Here is a 12,679-nt window from a genome sequence, read left to right on the forward strand (position 1 = left end):
TCGGGTAAGATCTTGAATTGCTATTTCAAGGGACACCCGGACAGACGGTGAAGATCTGAGGGAGTCTAAACTTGTCCCTCCCCCCAGCTTTCAGATTCGGTGGACATCACTGTAAGTCTAAAGTGATCCAAAGACCCAACATCTTGGAAAACATTCTTGTGCAATGTTAGTTGATGACATCTAACTGGAGTGCATTTAAAATGGACGTACATTATTTTTTTTCCTTTTTTAATTTTGTTTAAATCCAGGTTAGTCAACATGTAGTGTAATAATGGTTTCAGGAGTAGAATTTAGTGTTTTGTCACTTACACATAACACCCAGTGCTCATCCCCACAAGTGCCCTCCTTGTGCCCATCACCCATGTAGCCTAACCCCCCACCCACCTTCCCTCCAGCAACCCTCAGTCTCTTCTCTGTATTTAAGAATCGCTTGTGCTTTGCCTCCCTCTCTGTTTTTATCTTATTTTTCCTTCCCTTCCTTTCCTTCCCTTCCCCTATGTTCATCTGTTCTGTTTCTTAAATTCCACATATGAGTGAAATCCTATGGTATTTATCCTTCTCTGACTGACTTGTTTTGCTTAGCATAACGTACATACATTCTGACCTAGAAACCTCTCTTCAAGGATTCATCCCAAGGGAAAGAAACAAAACAGTTTAGAGCACAAGATTCTACACCCCAGGATGATGCAGAAAACACAACTGTCTGTCAATAGGGACTCACTAAGCAAAGTATACAGAGACTTCCAGTTTCCACTTCAACATGTAAAGAGCTTGGAAGTGTCACCACCACCCTGACAACAGGAAGCTGGACAAACTGAAAGCCAATGGCTTTTCTGGAGCCCATCGGGGAAGGGAAGTTGCTGAGTGACCTGTCACTGTGAAATCTAGGGATACAGGCAAACCCTGAAAGTCACAGCCTAGACCTTCTTTACCTGGAGCAGCAGCCACTGAAGCCATTACCGGTAGAAACACCTTACGCAGTAACTTTAACAAATTGCTGGGGGCTGAGGGTGGACCAGCATGGGAGTGAGAAGCTCGCTGGTTGCCAGAGTCAGAGGACGACCCCAAAGTGCTATGAGCCGTACCTACAGTAGGAATATCGCCAGGCTGTCTTAGTGAAGGTCCCTTCATCGCGCTGGCTGGGGAAGCAGAAGAGTAACCATTGTGAAATATGTCCAGAGACTTCACTTTCCCCAGGATCTAGTCTCTGGGGGAAACGGCTTGGACAGAGCCCTGCATCAGCTGCGAGAAGGGCATCTCTCCAACTCCAGCCGTCTTTCTGCTTCCTACCTCACCTAAGGGAGGAAGAAAAGAACACAGCCAAGGTTTCAGCTGCCTCGAGAGAGTGCTGTTGAGAGCATCTGGGTGGGACACCTGAGAGATGGAGATTCTAAGAAAGAATCCAGTGAATCTAGTTAAGGCCCCTATGTAAAACTTCCAAGACTCCAGCGGGTAGAGGTAGAGACCTACCGGTCTCGTGGCTGCCACCCAGGACAAGCCTCTTAAGTGACCCCCCTCGCATCAAACATGCCACCTAGAAATCTGGAGCGGCCTGCCTCTTCCATCAGTCTGTCCGCGCCCTCCGCATACAGGGGCTAGTTTGTGAACCAACACCTTTTCCCCACCAAGCTCCACCTGCCCTCGTTGCTGTCCCCACTTGTCACTGCCACGCCCAGGCACACGGGCTCCTGGGCCACAGCGGTGGAAAACCTGGGAAAGAGATACTTATAGCAGCCCGGATGGGTCTTAAAAAAAATAGCTGTGAGCGAAAAAGAAAGCATACATTTAGATAAACTAAAAGGGCCTCTGCTGCAAACATTATAGACATTTCCCAAGAGTACAAAGCAACAGAAAGACATATATTAACCCCATGAAATAGTTGCCCATGGAGATTCAGGGCGGGGTCAGCAGGAGTGCCAAGTGGGAATTTCAGAAATTGAAATATAATAAAATTAAAACACCCTAACTCCTCAGCTCTCCCCTTCTTGCCCTATTCAGATGCACAGTTGTCCAGGCCCTTCCTCACTATTGGGTTCCCTTCTCCTTCCCTGGAGAGTGCCAACTCCCTTCACTTTTGTCCTCCTTCTCTTCCAGGAGAACCCCAATACCAACACCCATTTCTTTACCCACTCCATGCACATCCTCCTTCTCTCTCTCTCTTATTCACACCCCTTATTTCTCAATCTCTATCCCCTTCAACGATACCTTGAGCCTTCCCCACAGCCACCACCACCCTCACAGAGAGACGTGCGTCCTGATGAGAACCTGCTGGAACACAAAACTAACAAAACTAGTCCAGAAGACCTATACTTTGTCTGCCCTCCTTCTTTCTCCTGTCTCCCACTTCGTTTTCTTTTCTCTGCCCTAAGGCACCGGTGTCTGCCCTGGAAGCTCTGGGGCTTGGCCCAAGTGAAGGCAGCAACCGCTCCAGAACCCCCCTCGAGCTCCTCCCCTTCTGTCCTAAACTCAAAGTCCATCTGGCCAGTGAGCAGTTCGAGCCCTTCCCCCGACCTGCTTCCACAGGTACTGGCTCCCTGGCTGGGAGGGAGGACTCCCGCCGGGAGACACTTGCTGAGAGCTTTGCACCTGCAGACCTCCTCTTCCAGGATCCCCAAGATGTGCCCTTCCTTGAGCCGTGAGTGGAAACCAGGGGCACGGGGGTGAGCCGAGGGTTGGCGAGAGGGGCTGGGCTGGGCTCAGAGTCTGTGGCCTGGGATTCTGGGATTAGGCCGGCAAGGGGGCTTGGATTCAGGCCATCTGACAGAGCGATCCTTCCCCGAGCAGCCCCATGCCCCCTGTCCGTGCCCAGTATTTTTCAGGGCCTGCTCTTGCCCTGAAATGAAACCCATGGATAACAAAACCCAACTATGCACAATTTCAGAATGAAAACAATGAGGTATTTTAGCTGTAATATAAAGAAGAAATGAAAGCAATTCAAAATTAAGCATTAACTGCAATAAGCAGATACTCAAGGATGATGACTTCAAAAGACACAAAGCCTCCTCATGAATGTCCACCATGCCCCAGGAGGTAGTATCATCGCCTCAAGCACCCACCTACAGTGCCTAGCCTGCGGGGATTCTCTCTCTCCCTCTCTTTCTCTCTCCCTTGCCTGCACATGCTCTTGCTCTCTCTGTCTCTCTCTGTCTCTCTCTCAAAATAAATAAACTTAAAAAATAAATACATAAAGGTTACCTAATACACTAGGCAGGAATAAGGCATAGTTAGCACTTTAATAAATCACCTTAATGTTCTATGAACTATGTCCATTGTGTATTTTCAAATATTCCTTCCTTCCTCTTCCCTCCCTCCCTCCCTTCCTTCCTCCCTTCCTTCCTTGCTTCCAACATGAGTTTATGTATTTCATTTGGAGCTCTCACTCCACCGTCACATTCCATTCAGTTAGGTGAACCAATGACTGAATCGACCTGCCTTGACTGTTTAAAATCTAGGCTCTTCTTTATGCAGTCCTTCTTCCCAACTCTGTCCCCACTGCCAGCCTACTATCAGAGTTGCTATAGGTTTGGAGTCAAGAGAGCTTCCAGCCTTCTCAATGGGCTGCTTCAATTGTGCAGGCAGGAAAATATGGGACTGAAGGAGTGAAGGGAATTTGAATTCGTAGAAACACTCGGTCTATTTCGTTGCCGTTTCGGAAGAGTAATTAATGTAGAGAGACACAATGAAAAGCTTTTCAAAAGGTGAAATTCCCAGAAAACTTAAGGTGTTATTTTTTTCTCATTTCTTTGCTGGCTAGCCGAAAGCCATTTGTTTTTAAAGTAAGAGCAAATTAATGACATTAGTGATTATTTAAAGCAGAAAAGTGAATGGGATCTCTTTGAAAGAAAACACATTCAGAGCTTTTCCTTTCCAGCTTCATTTAAAACACAATTGTTCATTGTGTTTCTCGGGACTGTGACTTCACAGCCACACAAAATACCAACATTTCATCTACCGATTCAGACCTTTATGCTGAGTAAGAGACATCATTTTCTCAGCTCTCTCCACATGTAATATTATCTTGACACTGACCTTAAGTCTTCAAAATTAGCTGTATTCTTTTCCACAAGGTTTCTAGACGTCTCTTCCCACTGTGATATTCTTTAACTCTATTGTCCCATCCCACTGCTATACACAGGTCAAGATCTGTGCTGGAAAGGAAGGGCGAAAGTGGCCAATGAATGAGAAGTAGGCTGGGAGCCTGAAATTTGGAGTTTCACTCTTGTTCTGCAGCTAGCTAGCTTGGCAAACTTAAGCAAATTAATTTACCACTTGGGTCTGCCTTCCTCGTCTAGAACATAAGCATTTTGATGACAAAAACCTGAGGCCCCTTCCAGCCCCAAATATTAAGTGATTCCTCTGACTGACCTCATCTTTGCTTTGCCACGGTCTGGTCTTGGGTCCTCATGGTCTTTGTGTTGTGTTCGGGAGGAAAGTCTTTGTGTTGTGTTTTGTCTTGCACATCGCTATGCACGCATTTGTTATTACGGGACACTGCCTGGCGCCTGACTCTCCTGATTCTCTACAAGACTAGTCAACAGCCATTCGTTCACTGTTTACGGAGAGCCAACCTGGTGTCAGGAACTGAAATTGGCACCAGGATTCAGGCACCAAGCAGCTCAAAGCTTAGAAAGCACCTCTATTGACACGGACGATATATTCGATCCATGCACCACAGTGGCAGCAGTCTGACCAACTGAAGAGAGAGATTAGTCCACCTGGCAGGGTGTGGGGGGAGATTGTGAGGGACCTCAGTGGGAAAAACGATGGCTTCTTCCAATATCCCCCATGATTTCTTTTTTTACTATAGTTGAAAGAAATTCTCCTTTTTTCCTCCAGAAAATGTGTTATTGAGATACCTTAGTTTTTAAGTCCTAACTAAATGTCTATTCGAAGTATTTTTTAATTTATTTTATTTATTTATTTTTTTAACGTTTTTATTTATTTTTGAGACAGGGAGAGACAGAGTATGAACAGGGCAGGGTCAGAGAGAGGGAGACACAGAATCTGAAACAGGCTCCAGGCTCTGAGCTGTCAGCACAGAGCCCGACGCAGGGCTCGAACTCACGGACCGCGAGATCATGACCTGAGCTGAAGTCGGCCGCTTAGCCGACTGAGCCACCCAGGCGCCCCTGAAGTATTTTTTTTTTTTAACTAAGAAATAAACGAAATTGCCTAAGGGTCTTGATTCAGATTACTTAGTATAGGTGATTTTTACAAGCAGGCTAGTTTGCTGTTCAACTGTGGGCCCTAAGTTCACTTTACCCTTAATAGGTGCTTTCTGGACGTCTGTGACCAAGCTTGGTCTCCACACAAAACCCAGAATGCCTCCATGTGACTTCACACCTGAAAAATACCAGGTAAGAGTCAAAATTTTAGGGAAACCCAAGAGGGTGGTTCTTCTTGAAAGGGCAAAATTGTTTCCTCGAGAAAAACCCACCAAGGTCCTGCCTGCCCCTTAGCCAGGGCATCCTAGATATTCTACCTACAAGTCACTAGGAGCATCCGAACCCTCTTACTCTGCTCTGTGCTGCTGCATGAATGGGTGTGTGTGAGAGAGAGACACAGAGCAGAGACTGAGCGACCTAGAGTATGAGAAAGAGACGATCCATCTGTATCACAAGGACACAGATGTAGACACACACACACAAATACATATATCACATTTGTGGTGCCACAGATTTGCTTTTTAAAATGTTCTAGGGGCACATGTGGGGCTCAGTCGGTTAAGTGCTTGACTCGTGATCTCAGCTCAGGTCACGACCTCACAGTTTGTGAGTTCGAGCCCCGCATCATGCTCTCTGCTGCCAGTGCGGAGCCAGCTCCAGATTCTCTGTCCACAAACCCCTCTCTGCCCCTCCCCATTCTCTCTCTCTCTCTCTCTCTCTCTTGCTCTATCTGTCTCTCTCTCACACACACACACACAGACACACACACAGACACACAAATAAATAAAAACATTTAAAAACATTTTTAAATATAATTTATTGTCAAATTGGTTTCCATACAACACCCAGTGCTCATCCCAACGGGTGCCCTCCTCAATGCCCATCACCCACTTTCTCCTCTCCCCTACCCTCCCCCCCCATCTATCCTTAGTTTGTTCTCAGTCCTTAAGAGTCTCTTATGGTTTGCCTCCCTCCCTCTCTGTAAAAACATTTTTAAAAAGCAAAATAAAATATTGCTCTGGGAGCATCTGGGTGGCTCAGTCATTTAAGCCTCCAACTCTTGATTTCGGCTCAGGTCATGATCTCACAGTTTCATGAGTTGGATCTCCACATCAGGCTCTGCACCAACAGAGCACATCTCTCATCCTCCCCCACTCACTCTCTCTGTCTCTCTCTCAGAATAAATAAATAAACTGTAAAAATAAATAAATAAAATGTTGTTCTGATTTTGATTACCTCATATGGCACTACGCGATCTGACCTTCACGAGTCCTTCCCTCCAAACTAGGAAGTTATAATTTTGCTCTCAGACTAAGAAATATCAGGCGCTCTCATGCTCTCTCTCCCACTGTCTATCCACCCTCCCTTCCTCCCTCCCTTCTTTTCCATACCCTTTATTCTACATGACACTCACAGATTAGAAATTGTAGATTCAGCAGTCGGGACGGGCCCACAAAGAAGAGCGGTATAGGAGAAAGTTTTGATAATTAAAGACATGAACACCACCAGCGCCTCCTTTGTTTATTCTCAAAAAAAACTGCAGGGAAAAAAAGAAAGAGAGTCAAGACATTACTGCAGACATTTACTTCCAAAGTCTTTTTATTTTATTCTACAGCTAAAAGGAATTCAAAGACAAGACTTTCCATTTAGAGGTAGAATATTTCAGCCTCCTTCTTCCATGTATGATCTAGAAAGGGATCAAAGGGACACATTAATAATGTCCTGTACTTGAGAGAAAGGACCTGGGGCAAAGAGGGAACATGGGGCAAATACAGCCACTTGTGGGCACATCACAGCAGCCTAATGCTCGGTCAGTAGAGAGGCAAGGCACACGGCATGTGACCTGCTGTTGATCTTGTAAGAAATGTGGAGCTCTTAAGGAAAAGGGAGATCTTAAACACTGAAATCTTGCCTTTTCGCAGTCCCTCGCCTATGACCGCGTCCTGGAGGTCCACAGGCTGCATCTTCCTCCTGTCCCGACTGCATATTTTCCGAAGCCTTTGCTGCTCCACCAGGGTCATATGCAATGGCTATTTGACCATGAGGGAAACAGATACCTGGATTGCTTTTCTGGGATTGTCACCGTCAGTGTTGGTCACTGCCACCCGTGAGTGTCCTCAAATTCCAGTCTTTTTACTCCAGAAGAATATATGGAGTACAGGCTAATGCTCATGTTCATGATCCAGAACTCTGGTTAAAAATTCTCTCTCCTTAGGCATATCCCAGTTTCTGGCTGACACGCTCCCTGCTATTTCCTGGGTAACAAAAAAATCTTCGCACCGCACTTTCTGTTTTCTTGACAAGGCAAAGGTTATTCATTCCCAGGCAGCATGGCGTGTACCACGTGATGGGAGCATTGCTGTGTATGTGTGTGTTTGCCCTCGCTAGAAACAGCTTCCCAAAGAAAGGCAACACACTGAGGAATAGGCAGAAAGAAAGGAAGGGAGGCAGTTCTCAGAGAGCCATGGGGCAGGTGTGTGGGGTGTGGGGTGATGAAATGAGAAATCACTTCTAGCCTAAGGCTCTCCATCACCCCTGACTGATAGATGAGGCAAGAAAAGATGGTAAGAGAAAGATGGAATCAGAGCTGGAAATTTACATTAGAAACATATGGATGCATCAATCCTAAGATTCTCTGGATCTTTGGTCATCAGTGCACCCACACAAATGTTCTCGGCAGGGTCTTCTGTGGTCCTCTTGGTTTTGATGCCATTATCTCATTTTAATGCCTATTTTTCTCTTGTCTTTCATAATCTGACCAACTAAACTCACGTGAAGCGGGACCAAAATAAAGCAGCAAGCCAAAATGAATTGAATAAATTTGGGTCCTTCTGTCAAAAGTAGGAGCAAAGGGTCTTCTGGAGCCGCTGTCGGGTGGTAGGAGTGAGTTGTAATCCCAGGGTCTGGCCTCACCAATTCCTCCCACAGCCTTCCTATTTCTGTCTCCGGGAGTCACTGGTCCCATGCGAGGTTCTAAGGAGCATGTAAAATAAAATTCTGGTGCAGTCTAAAACATACAATAAACACACATGAAGGAAGGAAAAGATAAACAAAGTAGTGAAACGTTTTACACGTTCTCATGAATAATGTTGGCATCGTCCCCGTTAGTCCACCACTCACTGCTTTCATGACCTCTGTGCTTCTCCTGATCTCCCTCTGACCCCCTGACTCAAGGGGCCCCAGCTTCTTCCCTTCACCCTCTGCTCTTCTCTCTATACCCTCTTCGTGCATTAATACTCTGCCCATAGTCTCAGCTCCACCCCTTTTCCCCATCCTGATCATTTTGTGACATTTTCAGCAGCCTCCCCCAACTCTCTCTTTCCTCTTGCTCCCTCGCCAAGCTACTATAATAACTCTAATAAGCCCAGAGTGGGCATTAAGGCGCCCCACATTTCCTGCAGCCTCCAGGACACCCCCCCACACACACACCCCATGATATTCCACCATCAGCTAAAATCCAACATTAGCGCCAAATCCATCAAACCCTCTACTATAATATTTCTATTTCCATATTCATGTATTCAAAGTGCACAAGTGAGCCTCCTACCATGTGAAGGAGCTGGGCGGCCACTGGCTGCATGTCTCAACTAATCCATGAGTTTCCCCAATGTTACAGGCAAGAATGGTGAAGTCATCTTTGACTCTTCCCTGCCCAGAGGCAACCTGATACTGAGATCTAGCTTTCCCTCCACTGAAATGCCTCTCCTACTGGCCCCTACTGGTTCCCACCAAGCCCAGTCTCTAGAACCTCTCTTTCTGGCACACCTGGAAGGCTACCTTGTCCTTATGACTGGATTCACCATTACCAGTCTTACCCTTTTCAATCTACCCTCATGGGACTCACATATTTACTTTGCAAAAAAAAACGCTTTCGTCAATTATCTGTTAACTGTAAGAGTTCATTGATTGTCTGCAATTTTCTAAAATGAGTCATAAAACCCAGACCACAGGAGAAGTTAGTTGGTAAAGGGCCCCATGAAAAAATAAATTTTAAAAACCCTGTAAACTCCATCTCCCTCCTGGGGAGAAATAGTATGTATTTGTCTAATAAAAGCACTGGCAAGTCCTGCAGTAAAGAAATCTGTTTGAACTGGTACTTCTCAAAATCACTTAATCATTATTTATTTAACCACTTCACTGATTCTTTTTTGAGAGAAAATTATTAGTAACAAACAGAACTGGTGTGTACCTTTAGCCATTGATGCCCTTTGGATCAAGTTTAAACATCCTGGCTTATGTTTTCAAGGCATTCCTAGTCAGGTCCTACCTCTCTATGTACCCTAAGTTCTTACTATCCCTCAACGCCAACCTTCTGATCCTTCACAGGATATGGTTTCATAGTTACAAAGCGTTCATCCAAAGTGACCACTATTAGGAAGCAGATATTGGAATCTCCTCTGAAGGAAGAAGGCCTGCTCTTGTACACATGTGTTTGATGTATCTGTAACTTTTAGAAGAATAAAATGAAAAGACACCTGGGCTTAGATATAGTCCTCTTTAGTTTGGAAACTGTTCAAAGGGTATTTAATAAGAAATCCTAATCAGAAGAGAATCTATGTCCCAAACTCCCTCCTAAAATAGGACTTTCTTTTCTAAAATCTGTAAGGGATAATCATTTGGTCTCCTTTTGAACACTTCCCTTGGCGAAGACCCCATTACCTTTCAAGGCACCCATCCCATTGCCAGACAGCTCTACTGGTTACAGTTCTTCCTCACATGTGGATGAAACCAGCCTCTTGAAACTATTTGAGAACTAGCCATAGATTCAGGGTCAATGGCTGGTGTGTGTGTGTGTGTGTGTGTGTGTGTGTGTGTGTGTGTGTGTTTTGGAGGAACGTGCCCACTGGTTGCGCGGGGAACTCAGCTCTTGTGTTTATCCAGGAAGGTGAACGCAGTGGCACAAAAGCAGCTTGGACGCCTGTGGCACACAAGCGCCCTCTTTTTCCACTCTCCAGCCCATGAGTTCGCAGAGAAGCTTTTGGCACTTCTTCCAGAGCCTCTAAAGGTATGATGATCCCAGCTTAAAGGAACAGGGGTCTCATGACCCCATGAGAGCTTCCCGAGGAAGCAGGAATATGAACAGGGAATTTGGTCCACGAATCGAACATCTGAAATAGTGAGCTAATAGCCATTTCTGAGAGCAATCGAGGAGAAAGCGGGAATTATGAATTGCTGGTGAAGCCAGCCAGTGTTCACTCGTCACCTCCAAGCCTCTGCCTCTTCTCGAAGTTCTCCTCACTGCCACATCTCTGCAAAATCACTTAGCAGAAGCCCCAGCGCTCCTTTATGGACACTCTGCTCTATGTTCCTCAAGAGTTTTTCATCTCTTTGCTCCAGGGCTCCTCTACGAATTCATTTGTATGTCTCCTGTTATAGAGTGGAGCCAATTTTTTTATGTTTATTTATTGATTTTTGAGAGAGACAAAGAGAGCACTAGGAAGGGAGGGACAGAGAGAGAGGGAGAGAGAGAATCCTTAGCAGGCTCTGGGCTATCAGCGCAGAGCCCGACGTGGGGCTAGATCTCACGAACCACGAGATCGTGACCTGAGCCGAAATCAAGAGTAAGACACTTAACCAACTGAGCCACGCAGGCGCCCCCAAAGTGGAGCCATTTTTTGATAAAATTAATATCTTGTTCAGTTCATTTGCTCTAAGATGCACTTAGACATTTTTTTGCTAAACGAGATGTTTTTCTGCATCAGAAATGACTGGTTTTTAACTGAATTGAGATGTTAAAACGTCGGCCAAGATTTGCACTTCAGGATTCAATAAGTTAGTATGTATATAAGAATATACATAGTACCTGTAGATATATATAATATAGATGTATAACATGTAAATATAGTACTATATATAATATATGTATAGTGTCCAGTACCTGGTATTGGCTTTTCTTACTATAGCTTCTCTATCTACTTCACCCTCTGCAAGAGATGAAGAAAGCTGGGCTAGAGGCAACCTAAGTCTAGCCCAGTCATGCTCACAGAGGCGCAGAAGCAGGGACATCACCAAGGACACAAGCTCATGCTTCCCAGGCCCCGAGCCCGGAGGACCCAGTTCCCTTCAGTTCTCCCCTTTCTCTTAGCCAAGAGGAGCTGCGTGTTTTGTGTGTTCGCTTGTTTTCTCAACATTAACACACACCAAACAGACAAGCAGGGACATCCTCTGAGGCTACAGGACCAGGGAGCCTGCCTTGTCCAAGCCTTCAGAACCCTGTCGGGTGGTTGTGGTTCAGGAGCTAAGCAACCCGGTCCTCAGATCCACTCATCCACTAACCACTACATACCCTTCAGCGGGTCTCCCCATCTTGGCATTTTGTAGAGCATTGAATAAAGCCAGTGAAAGTCGAGAAGTTTCACAACTGGGACAATCCTTAGCCAATTTTGTATCTCTAGCACTTAGCAGCTGCTCACTGAAAAGCTGTAGAATTAATATAGTACTTGAGTGATAGAGCTGCTTTTCTGAAAGGAACCCTCCTTCCTAATAAGAGGCTGGGACACAGTCTTAGCAATTTTGAATTAATTGGGAAAGAAGGACATAAATTAATGTATGAGAACTTGTGTCTTCTGTTTCCCTCCAGGTCATTTTCTTTGTGAACAGTGGCTCCGAAGCCAATGACCTAGCCATGCTGATGGCCAGAGCACACACAAATCGCACAGACCTTATTGCTTTCAGGTAATCACACCTTGGAATATTCAACTTTGATAACATTGACTTACCCCAATTCTAAATGTGCGTCTTTAAAATATAGCATGGGGAAGGCGGAGGGGCGCTTTCCCGGGAGTATCATTCTGATTTTAGAGCAGTATCAGTGAAATGAATTTTATGACTGGATAACCCCATCTAAACTGGCCTCATTCAAGGTAGGGATCCCTGACTGGGGTAAAAAACAGCTTGGAGTACTACTTATGTCATAGATCATCTGATAAAATTAAATAGATGGTCATTTGACAGTTTTTTGACTCTGAAGGTGTGGTATTGACCACGATATATGCCAAGTGGTGAATAACTGGTCTATATGCATAGATGCTCACGGCTCTACCATATGACAGTGGACACATTTTCATCTCTGCTTACGATCAGGAGCCCTCTACTTACTTCTTAGTGCCAGTGGCACCAAATTTTCACCTTTTCTCCTCCCTAAGTTCAGAGGATACATATTGAACCTGTATATTTCTACTTCTCTGGGTGACTTTTGAAAATTGACAACGTAACAGATTAATTATAAACCCTTGATAGCTATATTAGTATTAAAAACAATAGAAAACTTAGCATTTTGTTTGCAGTTTCTTCCTTTGGGTAATTTTATATAGCACCTTTTTTAATGTTTATTTATTTTTGAGACAGAGAGAGAGCATGAGATGGGGAGCGGCAGAGAGGGAGACAGAGGATCTGAAGTGGGCTTTGTACTGACAGCGGACAACTGATGTGGGGCTCAAACTCACGAACCATAAGATCACGTACTGAGCCAAAGTCTGATGCTTAACTACCTGAGCCACCCAGGTGCCCCTGTA

The 12,679-nt window shown here is 45.2% G+C and overlaps 1 protein-coding gene across 1 annotated transcript in view; it reads left to right on the forward strand.

Annotated features, from left to right (window-relative positions):
- Positions 1–2,118: 2,118 nt before the first annotated feature.
- Positions 2,119–12,679, forward strand: part of AGXT2 (alanine--glyoxylate aminotransferase 2) — a 48,111-nt gene continuing 37,550 nt past the window's right edge. Inside the window, 5 exon segments of the mRNA XM_003981518.3 lie at positions 2,119–2,635; positions 5,272–5,357; positions 7,088–7,272; positions 10,047–10,170; positions 11,746–11,840. Coding sequence (XP_003981567.2) covers positions 2,134–2,635; positions 5,272–5,357; positions 7,088–7,272; positions 10,047–10,170; positions 11,746–11,840 — 992 coding nt within the window. The 5' untranslated portion in view covers positions 2,119–2,133.

This window comes from Felis catus, chromosome A1, assembly GCF_018350175.1.
Source record: "Felis catus isolate Fca126 chromosome A1, F.catus_Fca126_mat1.0, whole genome shotgun sequence".
NCBI lineage: Eukaryota > Metazoa > Chordata > Mammalia > Carnivora > Felidae > Felis > Felis catus.